Genomic DNA, 16,177 nt, shown 5'->3' with positions numbered 1-16,177 from the left:
AGAAAATATCACAACACTTAGACATTTTGCTTTGATTTTGCATAGATAGCGCCACTATCACAATTCTAAAAACATCAATCTATTTCGTTCAAGAGGTAAGAGTAACAAAATTCATTAAATTTAAGCTATCTTCGGTAGATATCAAATGCGCATGAATTCATTATAACGGGAAAAACTCATTTTAAAACACGTTTTATGAGCAGAAATATTTTGATTGAAATAAACAAAATACCGTCTTCGCAACTTTTGATTAGTAATACTATGACTGGGAAAAAAGTCGTCAACGCATATATTATTCATCCATGGTTTGCTATTCTACTGAAGATGATTGACAGATCGACTATCGCGCGGGATTTCGTAAAAAACGCGATAATTTGATACTGCAGGCGTTATCGCGCGCATCCGTTACGCTTATGACGTTCTCGTACTCCGTTTCCAAAATAATGTCACAATCTGCAGACCTAACTGCTTGAATATTTTAATTTAATCTTCAGTATATAGCACTAGGCCTACTGGAGACCCAAATTACACCATTAATTTAATTTAAGCTATCGACAGTTGTAATAGTTGTAATAGTAAAAACACGAATTTACCATAACTTTAAACTAAAAGAAAATGTGGCGAGACATGCCGTAATTTGCTCGATTCTGGTGCCGGTGTCTATAGAGCTCCTGCATTGATTTACATGGGTAATATTAAAATTGAAATATCTCAAGAACCGAATACCGTATAACGCTGAAACAAACTTTGAAATAAAGCTTTTGCATTTCTCTATCTGTTTTATGTCATTTGGTGTTTGTTGCATTCGTGTGGTTTTGCTACCAACTGCAGATAGCTCAAATTTAAATGCCCGTTGGTTGTCGTTTTTGTCTGCTGAACGAGATAAAGCGAATCATTTTACTGGTATGCTATCTTCTAAGGGGCCACACCACCATAAGATTCCGCTGTGAAAAAGTGCAACCCGTAAAATAGTCACTTTAGTCCCTGTAAAACGTAGAAATTAAGCTTATTTGTTTAATTTTTCAGCCAACATGAGTCTGAGATACCTTTCTTTGATGCAATATTAAACCTGGTATGGGTTTGATGAAATTATGAGCAGAAAAAAATATTTTAAATCTGTCGTGGCGGACTAATCGCCCAAATCATGTATCAATGTGAAATCCCAAGAATTGAGTTTTTAACCGCTTAGAAATCACGGGAAGGGTTAAAAATATCAAATTTGCAACAAACAAGCAAAAAAAAAAAAAAAAAAAAAGAAAGAAAAAAACCTGACATTGGCGATCTATGTGCAAACGAAAATATATTACAGCTTATGGATCATCCCATAACCATGCCCAATTTCATTGCTCTATCTATTGCAGGGAGAATAATGTGTTTTCTTTCTTATCTACTGAAGATAGCTGAAATAAAATGCAGGCCCTCGTTGTCATTTTTGTCTCCTGAACGAGATGGATTGATATGTTAGAAGTAGGCCTGCTGGTGCTATAAATATCTACTGAAGATCCAAATCAAATTTAAAGCAGTGAAGACTTGCTTTAAACAGGTTTATTTAGTGCTTGCTTTTAAAATGTTTATTTTTGACCACCATACTGGAAATTTCTTTGTCTTCAGTAGATAGCACCACTAACAGGGCTCTACAATATTAAGCTATCTCTTTGAGACAAAATGACAACATGCATTTCATTTGAGTTATCTTCAGTAGATAGGAAAAACACGTGGATTCAACATAATTATTATGCCTAGAAAAAGAAAATATCACAACACTTAGAAATTTTGCATTGATTTTGCATAGATAGCACCACTATCACAATTCTAAAAACATCAATCTATTTCGTTCAAGAGGTAAGAGTAACAAAATTCATTAAATTTAAGCTATCTTCGGTAGATAGCAAATGCGCATGAATTCATTATAATGGGAAAAACTCATTTTAAAACACGTTTTATGAGCAGAAATATTTTGATTGAAATAAACAAAATACCGTCTTACGCAACTTTTGATTAGTAATACTATGACTGGGAAAAAGTCGTCAACGCATATATTATTCATCCATGGTTTGCTATTCTACTGAAGATGATTGACAGATCGAATGTCGCGCGGGATTGCGTAAAAAACGCGATAATTTGATACTGCAGGCGTTCTGCGCGCATCCGTTACGCTTATGACGTTCTCGTACTCCGTTTCCAAAATAATGTCACAATCTGCAGACCTAACTGCTTGAATATTTTAATTTAATCTTCAGTATATAGCACTAGGCCTACTGGAGACCCAAATTACACCATCAATTTAATTTAAGCTATCGTCAGTTGTAATAGTTGTAATAGTAAAAACACGAATTTACCATAACTTTAAACTAAAAGAAAATGAGGCGAGACATGCCGTAATTTGCTCGATTCTGGTGCCGGTGTCTATAGAGCTCCTGCATTGATTTACATGGGTAATATTAAAATTGAAATATCTCAAGACCCGAATATCGTATAACACTGAAACAAACTTTGAAATAAAGCTTTTGCATTTCTCTATCTGTTTTATGTCATTTGGTGTTTGTTGCATTCGTGTGGTTTTGCTACCAACTGCAGATAGCTCAAATTTAAATGCCCGTTGGTTGTCGTTTTTGTCTGCTGAACGAGATAAAGCGAATCATTTTACTGGTATGCTATCTTCTAAGGGGGCACACCACCATAAGATTCCGCTGTGAAAAAGTGCAACCCGTAAATAGTCCCTGTAAAAGCGTAGAAATTAAGCTTATTTGTTTAATTTTCAGCCAACATGAGTCTGAGATACCTTTCTTTGATGCAATATTAAACCTGGGATGGGTTTGATGAAATTATGAGCAGAAAAAATGATTTTAAATCTGTCGTGGCGGACTAATCGCCCAAATCATGTATCGATGTAAAATCCCAAGAATTGAGTTTTTAACCGCTTAGAAATCACGGGAAGGGTTAAAAATATCAAATTTGCAACAAACAAACAAAACAACAACAAAAAGAAAGAAAAAAAACAAAACCTGACATTGGCGATCTATGTGCAAACGAAAATATATTACAGCTTATGGATCATCCCATAACCATGCCCAATTTCATTGCTCTATCTATTGCAGGGAAATAATTAGAAGAGATTTCCGAGAGGCTTTTTTTGCAAGTTGGGAAGCGTAATCTGGTAATGGTGATGTGCCCCTGAAGATCAAATAAAAATGTCAAACGTCCTTTTGTTTTGATCAAGATTAATAGTTTCTGATGTATATTGGAGGTCAAATGGTTCAAAAATGTCTAAAAAACAAACAAACTTATTTTATTCATCATGTTATTCATCAAGTGGCCAAAAAAACACCCTCGCATCAAGATTTGACCTTTTTGCTGATAACTCAAGAGCGGTATGTCGGAGGTAGGTCAAACTATACTTTTTTGGAATCCTTGAAATGAAAGGAATAATTTGGGTTGCTTTTTAACCAGGTTTGAGCAACTTTAAAATTTGACCACTGTGTTGACTTTTGACCTTGAATATGACCTGAGTGCCAGGAATTATTTTTGTTAACATCTTGAACGTGTTATAGAACCATAAAAGGAAGCTAAAAAAGTTAGTTTGGTAGAATCCTGGGGGGATGCACATTAAACCCTGGTATATAATGGATTATATGTAGCTGTTAAATTTGTCAATCAGAACACAAAATATTGTAATAAATGAAAGATTAACATAAAGTTTGAATTTTGTACAAATTATGAAATTTGAGAATTTTTCTAGAAACACTTATTTTACCTATATATTTTTCGGAAAGTAAAATAAAATATGGTAAATTACCAGGTAATTACCGATGTAAAATACCAGTAATTTACCAATTTAGAACACTGGTCGGTGATTGAAAAGATCAAATGTGAAAATCTATCAATTGCGCACCACAAATTAATACAAATCAGAGTTTTATGGTTAAATGTAATACTAATAGCCAGATTTATGCACAATGAGCAAGTGGACTACGGAGAAGTCTACACAAGAGTGGCATCAGCATTAAAACGCCGGCATCAATGTGATCTCCCGGAATGTGCATCCATATTAGAAAGTGTCTACACGGTACTTGAATCCGCATCCATGAAATGATTGTGCAGTGAGCACTCAAGACGGCTGTGATATCGCAGCCTGAATCGGATTTTACACTGAAGAATGCTTTGAAATTGAGGGACACCAAGGGCAACAGAGGCCAGGGCCTGCCTTGGTGGCTTCCCTGTATTTCAAGGCTCGACTCTAAAATTATAATTAACCTACGACCTCACAGGTCATGAATTTTCAGAAACTTGCGATGATGTTGAAGAGTCTGTGGATGCTTTAATCATGCTATTTGAATCTACATTAGTTGATTGAGATACTACAGTCTTATCACCATCAACAACATTCTTTAAATTGTCCGTAATCTGTGTCTCTTCACCAAATACATCTTTCACTTGAGCTGCAAGATTCTGTGGTACATCACCCTGAGTGGCAGTACCATCCACCTGCTGCTGTTGTTCCTGTGCTGCTTGGGCTTCTAATTGGGCTAATTGTTTATTAAGTGGGTTGATTTCCATGTATTTCCATATGAGGCGGTGGTTGATGTTGACGAGTTTGGTTGCACATCTGTCTGTACAGGCTTGCTGCAACATGAAAAGATGCACAGAAATAAACTAATATGAACAAAAGCAGAATATTTCTCAAAGTTTGTATATAATGACCTGAAGAAATCAATTGTATTGGTATATTTCATTGTTGTAATAATTCATTGCTTTAACTCATAATTGGATTTCTACTAAATGGCCATTTTAAAGAACCCTTGGAAACCCACATCTTGCTATATACAAGGTGTCCCATAAAAAGGTTACATATATATAAAATGAACCACATTTTGCGATGGTACAACAAAACACTGTCATTTATTTAAGGTATTATTTATCCATCCTTCATGTAATTGTCTGCTAAGTTTCAACTCCTTATCTTAAAAGCAACTTAACTTATGAGCGCAAGATGACAGGGGTGTCAAGAGTGACTAATCATCAAAATATCGCACAACAAAAAACACAAGCACATCTTTTTTGTTCTATTTTTTTTATTACTTTTTCTTTCTATCTTTTTTTCATGGTTGAAAAACTTTTTGCACTAAAGAACCACATTGACAATTAAATATTGCACATCTCTTATAGAGCTTCTTGACTCTTGTTGGTAAAAATAAAGATGGTCATTAGAGAGGAACACTTTTTGGTGAAGGCATTTCTGCACGCTGCATCTCCTGCCATCAACTAAAATTAATAACAATTTGCATTTAGGCTTTGTTCGGGTTTTGTTGAGTTGAAATTGCTGCATATACTGTAAGAATATTGTCCATTTTCTGACCGAACTCTCGAAGTTTAATTATCTGTTGAACAAAATAAAATACTGCGTCTACCATGCTATAGCTGGACCTACATGACCCGCCAAATGCACTTTACGCAGTGTGCGGGCAGCGAACCTTGTGTTGCATTATGTCACGTAAACATGTAAACAGCTTGCTCAGGAATGCGTGGAATGCGATCTAAATACACACGTTGTGAACTTGACATTCACAGGGGTACTAGTAGGGGGTACATAGATTATGTCATGAAAATTACATTTATATTTGTTAACATTAAGTTAGATTGTTTTCAAAAATCTACATGTAACCTTTTTTGGGGACACCCGGTATATAAAAAAAACCCAAATATTTGTGTCATTTTCAAGCTTATTTTTCTAATCTTTATTGAAAGATATAAAAATCTCAAAAGGTGACAATTTGAAATGTTTCTGATTTTGTGTCACACTTGGTTTGGCCATGATCACCTATGTTTAAGATGGACATTTTATTTTTGACCATACATACTAAAAAAATATATTGTACAGATTGTATTTATTTTTTGTGGACCTTTTCATTTTACACAATAAGTCTATAGAAGGCTGGAAAGGGTGCTATAGCCTCATCATTTTAGGCCGTTTTAGGCAATTTTATGCTGATAAAAAAAGAACCCAATCAAATGCTACTTGAGCAAGTACAAATATATATCGTAACCACTCGAGTATAAGCCCACCCCCTAGATGGCAGATTTCACTTCAAAAATGGGGGTGGGCTTATAACCGAGGAGGGCTAATACTTGAATTTAGAAATAAGAAAAATCATCCCCATTTGTATAAGCCCAATGTACCAGTAATTTTATCATCTATGTCAATTTCTTAAAATTCTAAGTGTGGAATGTTAATGATCAACTGATATTTTTTTTATATTTGTTCTTAAATGTGAGAGAAAAGCCCGGGAGAAAAGCATTGATTTGATTTAAGAACTTGACCAAAATTTAGTACTGGGCTTATAGCCGAGTGCACCCTTGTTCCCAGAATGTTTTGAAAAATAGGGGGTGGGCTTATACCTGAAGGTGGGCTTATACCTGGGTGGTTACGGTAATTAAATACTTCTGGAGAGGGGGCTATAACAATGGCGTAACTAGGGGGCAACGTGCCCCGGGCGCTACCACTAGGGAGGCGCCAAATCGGTCTCACTTATGATATCATAATGCCGATGCCATTCCCACACCCCTGTGTCAGCAGCGTGTCTAAGATATTCTTGGGTGGGGGGTAGGGGTGCCAATTTTGTTTCTTGCCCCGGGCGCTAACAACTCTAGTTACACACTGGGCTATAGGTAAAACAAAAATACCTTAGTGGTTAGGAAACAAAGATTTGATGCTTGACTGTCTTACCTCCTCTGGTGTCACCGCACGGTAGTTGAGATTCTGGATACATCTTGTGAAGCATTCTTCTGTGAACTTGTTATACATCTGTAGGAAATCTCTCAGCTATCAGAAAAAGGACAAATAAGCAGACAGAGTTAGCATCTAGCATTAAAAAACAAAAGCACATGGATTTATTGTGCGTGTGCGCTACACATAGGTACATGTATAAACCCAGAAGATCAGGCACAAGCCACAACTGGAGACAAACAACTGGAGAAGTTAAAAACTACAGAATGACAGACAAGTGTCGTGAGCTGAGTGAGAGCATGTATGCATGAGCATAATGATTATAGGTAGGCCTACCGGTATGAAAAGCAAACCTCAGTTAACACATTTGCTAGGAACAGGCATATCTGAGCGAGGGCACTATTTAACTTGATATAAAAAAGCCATAAATCTGTGCCACTGAAAAGTAAAAAAAACCACAATTTCTGGAGAAAATGATGAATAAAACCAAAATTAATTGTCTTCAGATGCTCTAGTTTGCATTGACAACAGATTCAATGCTTTAGGAACCAGAATGCAATATTGGCTTCACTTTTTAGTATTTTTTCCGTGGGAAAAATCATCATTTTGGTCAAAAAAGGGGCTAAAAAAGGCCATTTTTGGGAAAAAAGTCAATTTTGACCCAGAATTCATCTTTAAAAGGGAGACATGGTTTGACAAAAACTTTCACCCTTTTCACATAACTATTCCAGTTTACTTATTTCCTGGGATAATGCACTTTTTTGTATAAATCGCTTGGTAAAAATCACCGTTTTGGGCTAAAACGGGCTCAAAATGGCAAAATTTGACCAAAATCAGCACAAAAATCACATTTTTACCACTTTAAAATTTGAATTTTCATACAAAATTTCACAGATCTGATGAAAATGATATCGGTACATAATATTCAACAAAAATTAGGTTAAATCACAATGAAAACAAAAAATTGACAAGGGGGCACAAAAATTATCAAGTCCCCATGCACTCCTAATGGTAAGTCTTATATCATAAAATAGGGCCTATAATGTTCCGACAGTAATTTCATTATAACTTCACTTAGCAATACAGTAGAAGATTGGTTTTGGTGTCAAATTGTTTCTGAGAAGTTCTCTCTTCCAATAAACAACAATTCAGGTTAATAGAATCAATTGGAAATTTTTATGCCTGTCCCTACATTTGACCTAAACTATGTAAAGGTATACATTTTTAGAAAGCATATATTGCCAGGATTGCAAATCTGTAGAGTTTGAATGGATATACAGGGTGTGCCAAAAATATACAGGGTGATTCAATGAAAAATACCCAAAAATAACATTCCTTTACCACTTCAATATTTCTACAAAGTACCGGTATATTAAATTGGAAAATGAACTTGATATTTGGAAATGGAATGTGTGTAATTAGTCCTTTCATTTATATAGTTTGCACTATAATTGTTAAGCCCACTGTGTTATACAGGGTGTTAAAAAAAGTCATATATTTAAATTTCTTAATTTAGTGTAAAAGTGCCATTAGTTGTAGCATTTGTAATCAATTACACTTTAAATTTAGAAAATATTTTCAAAATAGTTTAAAGAATTGCTATATCACATTTAAATATTTAATTCCCATATAGGGCGTTCCAAAAATCAATATACAGTTATTTGTAACAATGTAGGCATTTACATGCACAATTCTAAAGCCTACACCAATAAACTATTTAACAATAACCAGAGATCAATATTATGTCATCAGATTATGTCCTTTGACTGTAATAATCTCCTTTGAGAAGATTTAAAGGAGGATTTCGTGATCCTAGTCATCCTCTTTTTATGACATTTTTCAGTAGATTATTGTTATTTCACTCCAGAAAATTGATTTCAATTCTATTCAAATTCAATTCTTTCTACACCTGGAGTCTTGCTATTCGATTCCAATTCAATCCACCTTGCTTTAGAATTAATTCAATTTGATTCCAATTCAATTTTTCAATTTCAAAATCATTTCATTTCAATTCCAATTCAATGCAGTGAAATTAACAGTGAATCAATTTCAATTCAACTCTGAGCATTCATTTCAATTCCAATTCAATTCCAATTCCAATACAGTGGCAGTTTGTGTTAATTGACCAAAGGCATGCATGTTTTAAATTTTACTACCAATTTTATAACACTTGTCACAACACAAAGTCAAAATCAAATACTAGTGCACTACTTGTCACAAAAGCATTTTAACAGAAGATACTTTATTGTTATGTTAACTCACTTTTCACATTCAAACAATGCGAGTGATCCTTGACCTCTGGGTCCTATTTTATGAAACCTTGGAACTTCTTAGTTCTTAGGTGACTGACTTCCTAATAATTGTCTTTACTTCTTGTCCACCATGCACATTATTTTCTAAACTTAAAGGAGGATTTCGTTATCCTAGCATCCTCTTTTTATGACATTTTTCAGTGGATATGATCCACGTAAAAGCTTATTCACAAAATTTGAGTTGATTCTGATTTTTGCGTTTGCGAGTTGTGCTTGTTTATGTGTATTACACTGCTCCATAGGCCACTGTTGTAATTTCGTTCTGGTATACCAGAACGAAATTCAAATTTGAACGATATTTTTGCCAAGCGAATTAATCTGCAAGAAATTTTTGGTACATAAACATTATGTAGCCAGAGGTTTCCAGTGGTATAAAAATCTCAACTTTTTTTTGAAAAAAGTGGGGCGATGAGGCTGGTGAATACAAAATGCCCTTACGATCGATAATGGGATCCTGTCCCCACACTGTCTCAAAGATATCCAAAATCAAGGTTATGATACTATTAGATAGCCCCTACTTGTCTCCTGCTCCTCCTAAGATTTTCACCCAAAATCCTTGTACTGCTGCCAAATATAAGCATTTTCTCATAATTTGTTCAAATGTACAATGACTTTTGAGCATAAAAATTAGGAGTTTGAGAAAAATAGGGGCTTTGTGATTAGTGCCAAATGTATCAGAATTCAAGAACGGGGAAGGGCACTTTTTACAGGTGGAATGATCTGGAATCACAGACATGTGCTTGTGAATTGAAATGCTGAATTGAAATCAAAGCTGAATTTCATTTCAATTCCACTTCATTCTTCATCACTCAACATGATTTCAATTCCAATCCAATTCAATTCTTGATTGCTCACGATGATTTCAATTCCAATCCAATTCAATTCATGCCCAAGCCCACTCATTTCGATTCCAATTCAATTCCAATGCATTGAAATGAAAATTGCCCAAAATTCATTTCAATTCAATTCGATTTCAATGCATTGAATTAACATTACAGTAGATATCCACGAAAAAAGCTTATTCCCAAAATTTCAGTTGATTCGATTTTGCGTTTGTGAGTTATGCATGATTGTGTGTATTACATTGCTCCATAGGCCACTTTTGCGATATTTTTGCTAAACGAATTAATCTGCAAGAAATATTTTTATTTTGGTATAAACATTATGTAGCCAGAGGTATCCTGTGGTATAAAAATCTCAACTTTTTTTGAGAAAAGTGGGGGGATGAGGCTGTGGATCAAGAAATGCCCTTTTATTCTTATAGATATCAAATTCAAAGATAAAACAATTTAAAGGGCATTTAGTGATCCACAGCCTCATCCCCCCCCCCCCACTTTTCTCAAAAAAAGTTGAGATTTTTATATCACTGGAAACCTCTGGCTACATAATATTTATGTACAAAATATTTCTTGCAGATTAATTCATTTAGCAAAGATATCGTGAAATTTGAATTACGTTCTGGTGCACCAGAGCGAAATTACAACGTATTGTCTATGGAGCAGTGTAATACACATAATCATGCATAACTCGCAAACGCAAAATCGGAATCAACTGAAATTTTGGGAATATGCTTTTTTCGTGGAAAAGTAAAGAAAAATGTCATAAAAAGAGGATGCTAGGATCACGAAATACTCCTTTAAAAGATCTCTCTATATTGCTGCTTCCTGAATTCCATTGGATTGCATGACACACATTCCACTGCATTAAATTAAAAGCTTGTTAAATCCTTAATTATTAAGAATAAGATTAACCATATTAGGCAATTATAGTTAAAAAGTTCAAAAATAAGATTAAAATTATTATGCATACTTCTTCTTCTAGGCACCAAAGTGCATAAATTTTATTAATGAACACCAACTTCCCATTGGAATTACCCAGTGCTCCTCCGATTCCTGCTCCACCCCTGTCTAATTAACTTAATTATTGAAAGCTGTTGTAATTAATTAATACATTTGTTCAACTGTATTTATTACATAATCATCATATTTTGTGGTGAAAAATGATTACAAATGTGTAATTTGCAGTCATTTTTGGAGCAACGATTTCTTCGTATCGATGGCTAACAGGCTAAGTGTGTATGTGAATGGACATTAAACACATACAAACACATACACAGTACCTGTTGGAACTCCCGGTCGGAGCCGGGAGTTTCAATTATTAGAACTGACATGGATGGCTGCCTAGTGTATGTAACATCATAAACATGTAATGAAATTATTCAGCTTTCCTTTACTTTAGGGGTTTTTATTTTTACATGTAATAGCTGTCTTCTGCATTGGTTAGGGTTAGGGTTATAAACAAAATATAACACTGTACTTCCACAAGGCAGCTATAACATGTAAGAATAAAACCCCCTATGAAAGCATGAAAGTAAAGAAATGCCATATTATTAGCGAGTCCAGCGAAAACGGGATTTTCCCATAATTTGTATCTGACCGTGTGTAAAAATACCTTCAACAAGATCATTTGTTTTGAAAGCTTTCCAAGTCTCTAAATTCAAAATAAGAAAATATCTTGAAAGAAAAAAACTTGTACCTTTACATCTACATTCCTATTTTGTGTCAAAAATGACGTTTAAGTAGTCTAATAAAGCTTGCATCATAGCATACGTTGAGACATCAAAACGTGATGGTCGCCATTTTGATTTTGAAAATTCGGGAGGGGCGAAATACTATGCACTACTTTTCTATTCAAATCACCATCTGACATCATTAATTAAATGAATATTCATATAATTTAAGAGGTCAAGAAATGACCTTTAACCTCATACCAAATCCATGCCGATTTACCATTCCCGTGAATGTAGGGAAAGGGTGAAAGTTGGACCAAAAAAACAAGGTAATTTTGATGATTTTCACGGTAAAAATGTGTAAAAATGACATAGAAGGGATTAATGAAACCTATGAAACTGGTACATGTATTAAAATAAAATATGGACTTTTTTACGTATTCTTGCAAAGTTTTGTTACGATTGGAGATTCCGCAAAATTCCTCACCTATATTGTGATAGTACATGTCGCTGGGTTATTGCTGGCGATGCATATGGCCGGCTCTTCTGTCACTACGATGTTTCGTGTACTGAGGCATCATGGGATGCGTAATGTATAACCATTGCTCACTGTAGTATGTAGGGGTTACTGTCATTGTATCAAGTGCCTTCCCATGATGCATTGCAGTTCAGAACAGTATATAATGCTCCATTTTTGTAAAATTAAATTGTTAGGTGTGCTGAAGCACCATGGGTTATATTACCAGTGTACTAGTATGAGGGTTACTCTTTCTTTCTTCCTTCCTTCCTTATGGAAAGGGGTTACTCTTTCTTTCTTATGGAAAGAGGTTACCGTACTCTTTCTTTCTTATGGAAAGGGGTTACCCCGGTACTCTTTCATTCTTATGGAAAGGGGTTACTCTTTCTTTCTTATGGAAAGGGGTTACTCTTTTTTTCTTTCTTTCATTCCTTCCTTCCTTTCTTTCTCCCTTTCCTTCTTCCTCCTTTGCTTCTTTTCTTTCTTTCTTCCTCCTTTCTTTCTCTTTCCTTTCTTTCTTCATCCTTTCTCTTTCTTTCCTTCCTCCTTTCTCTCTTTCTTTCTCCCTTTCTTCCTCCTTTTCTTTCTTTCTTCCTCCTTTCTTTCTCTTTCCTTTCTTCCTTCCTTCCTCCTTTCTTTTCTTTCTCCCTTTCCGTCCTTTCTTTCTTTCTTTCAACCAAATGTTACAAAAATTCTGTATGGCCAGAAAGTTGACAGACAAAAAAATGCCATCTTGAAACCTTAAAATAGACATAACTCCTCCCTACTTTCATGTATTGGGCTGATTTTTGCACCATTGTCTTTCTTTTTTAACAGCCATTGTCGGTAAGAATGGGACCGAAATGGGACTTTGTGATTCAAGTGCGTCATGGAATTTCTTTAAAAAAAATAGGATGATGCAACATCAGTCCCAGAAACTACCCCAAAAATTTTAGCTTCCTCGCTCATTTCGTTTGTCTGAAAAAAATCATTGAAATTTTGGCCCCATAAACATTGTTAAATGGTTTATCAATTAGCAGCCACTAGAAAATTGTGCGCCAACGTTGGCCCAGTGAAATGAAAACATTTTTTGAATCCTTTTATGGGTATCATTACAATGACACAAAAAAATGGTTGGGTTACCATTGGCGCGTCGTAATAATCAAGTTTAAAATATTAGTGGAAAGCGCCCTCGTGCTGTTTTATGTGGCTTTAAACTCATTGCGCCATTAAGCACCCATGAAAAAAGCAAGTTGAAATGGATAAACTAATTATTTAGAATCAAGTGCGAATGCAAAATTGATGGGTGCTCGTTGGCGCAAGAAGAAAATGGAGGTCAAAGGTCAAATTTTCTAATTTTGAGCCATTTTCACGCCTCATTAATTTCATGCGCCAAGGTCGAAGAACAGAAAAAGTGGTGTTCAGTGGTAAACAAACTGTAACTCTACTAAAAGAAGCAGTAAAAAGCTTGGGTCCTGTTGGTTTAGTATTTTTTATGATTTTCTAAAAATCATCTAAAAGGCAAGTAAACTGTAAATAATATGCCATGCCGTACTATATGCGAACTTTAAGCGTCCTCTACTAGATATGCCAACAAGTACCCATGGTGTTTTAACTTTAGTTAGTTTATTCAAGTGCTGTTGCTTGCATTTCTGTGGAAATAGGTGTGGGCTCATGTTGGCGCAAGGATATTTTAAGGGTCAAAGGTCACTTCAAAATCACAAAATGCTACTTTTATGTTAGTTTGTGCGACCAATATGCAATCTTCAAGCATCCATTTCTTGATGCGCCAACAAGTACCCATGGTGTTATAACTTCATTTAGTTTATCCAAGTGCTGTTACTTGTGTATCTGTAGGAATATGTTTGGGCTCATGTTGGCGCAATGATATTCTGAGGGTCAAAGGTCAATACAAAAAACTCAAAATATGACAAATTGCATTCTTTGAGTGTTGGTAATTTCAATGGCAACAATAATCCCATAAATTTTTCACTCGATTTATTAAATTTCTTCATAAAAATCCTTGGGATAATATATTGGCATATTGATATTTAAAGAGCCAAATATTACAAGTATGTGACCAACTTCTGCATTTTTATTTAAAATGCAGAAGTTACATTTACAAGCTTAATATTATTATATGAAGATCAATAGTGCATTTTGACTGCAATGAAGCAATATACTTGTAACATGTGCAGGCTTATAATATTTTGGAGTTCCTAAATATTTTTGTAAACCATGAAAACTTAAAATATGTACCTTCCACTTGGTTTGTTGTGGATGGTCACATGATCTGAATATGCAGGGTAAGTTTCGATTTATACACATTCTGCATTCAAAAAAATTAAAGTGTTATATTATATCACTCTGCCATGAGCATCCCATTGTTATGACTTCAACAAGCAAATATACACTCCATTTGAGGTAGAAATTGGGACAATGTTTGCGCACATTTTCACAGTTGCACAAACTCGCAAAAAAGTTGCTCTTTGTGCTTTAGGATTGACCTTTGACCAAAATATCCTTGCACCAACTTGAACCCAAATAAATTTCTACATAAATGCAAGGAACAGCACTTATATAAACTGATTGAAGTAAAAACATTATGGGTACTTTTTGACACATCTAGTAGTTGACGCTTGAAGATTACGTATTAGTTGCAGGAACTATCAAAAAGTAGCATATGGTTTTGGATTAACCTTTGACCTTTAAAATATCCTTGCGCCAACATGAACCCATACTAATTTCTATATAAATGCAATTGACAGCACTTAGATAAACTGATTGAAGTAAACACATTATGGGTACTCTTTGGCACATATAGTAGTGGATGCTTGAAGATTGCATATTGGTTGCACGAACTATCATAAAGCAGCACTTTATGGTTTTGGATTTAATAACATTTGACCCCTAAAACATCCTTGCGCCAACATGAGCCCAAACTAATTTCTACATAATGCAAATAACAGCACTTAAATATGGTGAATGAAATAAAAACACCACGGGTACCTGTTGGCACGTCCCGTTGTGGATGCTTGAATATTGATGGAACCCCTATTTGGTCTATTATTTACTATTTACTAGGCTTTAGGGTGATATTTAGAAAATCATTAAAAATACTAAACCAACAGGACCCAAGCTTGTTTCTGTTTCTTTTATTAGAGTTATAGTTTCTTTACTACTGAACACCACTTTTAATGTTCTTTGACCTTGGCGCACAAAATTAATGAGGCGTGAAAATGGTGCAAAATAAGAAAATTTGACCTTTGACCCCAATTTTCTTCTAGCGCCAATGAGCACCCATCAATTTTGCATAATTTGCATTTGCTTCAAAATAATTAGTTTATCCATTTCAGCTTGCTTTTTATATGGGTGCTTAATGGCACAACGAGTTTCAAGCCACAGAAAACAACATGAGGGCGCTTTTCACTAACATTTTAAACTTGTTTATTACGACGCGCCAATGGTAACCCAACCATTTTTTTGTGTAATTGTAATGAAACCCATAGAAGGATTCAAAAACTGTTTTCTATTTACTGGGCCAATGTTGGCGCACAATTTTGTAGTCATTGCTAGGTGATAAACCATAATAACAATGTTTTTGGGGCCAAAATTTCATTATTTTATTGCGGACAAACGAAATGAGCGAGGAAGCTAAAACTTTGGGGTCATTTTCTTGGACCAATGTAATGTTGCATCATCCTATTTTTTTTAAAGAAAATTTATGACGCACTTGAATCACAAGAGTCTGAATCTTACAGACAGTGGCTCTTAATTATCTTTACATTGATACCAAATTTGGGGGTGTTATAATATTGAATTCCATTTTCCACCGGACTCGCTAATCTGTGTCATTTTAGACTGTGAACGTTCAACTTACATTTCGGCGGCCAGCTTCATCTGGGTTCACCTGCATCGTGTGTCAATGATAGGAAAACGTTCTTCCGTGGAATTAGATTATGAAATTTATGCAAACCATAAATATTTAGAGCTAATTTTAATCGTGTATGCAATCGCAACATGCAAGACATGTGTTTTCTTATTTGCGCTGTATCCTCGATTAAAAAGACAATCATGAATATTAATTACATGATGTCATAGACTATCATATAGACTAAGACATAAAGAAAAAAATA

At 34.9% G+C, this 16,177-nt stretch overlaps 1 protein-coding gene across 1 annotated transcript; it reads right to left on the bottom strand.

The window, feature by feature from the left end:
* Positions 1–4,132: 4,132 nt before the first annotated feature.
* LOC140161165 (mitochondrial import inner membrane translocase subunit Tim10 B-like) lies at positions 4,133–16,084 on the bottom strand. Its single transcript, XM_072184601.1, has 3 exons — positions 15,922–16,084; positions 6,725–6,820; positions 4,133–4,623 (listed from the first exon to the last, which is right to left on the bottom strand). Exons 1-3 carry the CDS (start codon positions 15,955–15,957, stop codon positions 4,270–4,272), a joined length of 486 nt encoding a protein of 161 aa, XP_072040702.1. The 5' UTR covers positions 15,958–16,084; the 3' UTR covers positions 4,133–4,269.
* Positions 16,085–16,177: the final 93 nt, after the last annotated feature.

This window comes from Amphiura filiformis, chromosome 9 (genome assembly GCF_039555335.1).
Source record: "Amphiura filiformis chromosome 9, Afil_fr2py, whole genome shotgun sequence".
Classification (NCBI taxonomy): domain Eukaryota; kingdom Metazoa; phylum Echinodermata; class Ophiuroidea; order Amphilepidida; family Amphiuridae; genus Amphiura; species Amphiura filiformis.
The sequence above is the reverse complement of the archived record's forward strand: the minus strand, read 5'-3'. Positions and strand labels throughout refer to the sequence as shown.

Excerpts from the sequence above, each read along its gene's own strand:
- LOC140161165 (XM_072184601.1), bottom strand. The coding sequence starts at position 15,957 with ATGCAGGTGAACCCAGATGAAGCTGGCCGCCGAAAT. Across the intron at positions 6,821-15,921 it reads ATGAAGCTGGCCGCCGAAAT|CTGAGAGATTTCCTACAGAT; the intron begins GTAAGTTGAACG and ends TTTTTCTGATAG. Across the intron at positions 4,624-6,724 it reads GTGCGGTGACACCAGAGGAG|CAAGCCTGTACAGACAGATG; the intron begins GTAAGACAGTCA and ends TTCATGTTGCAG.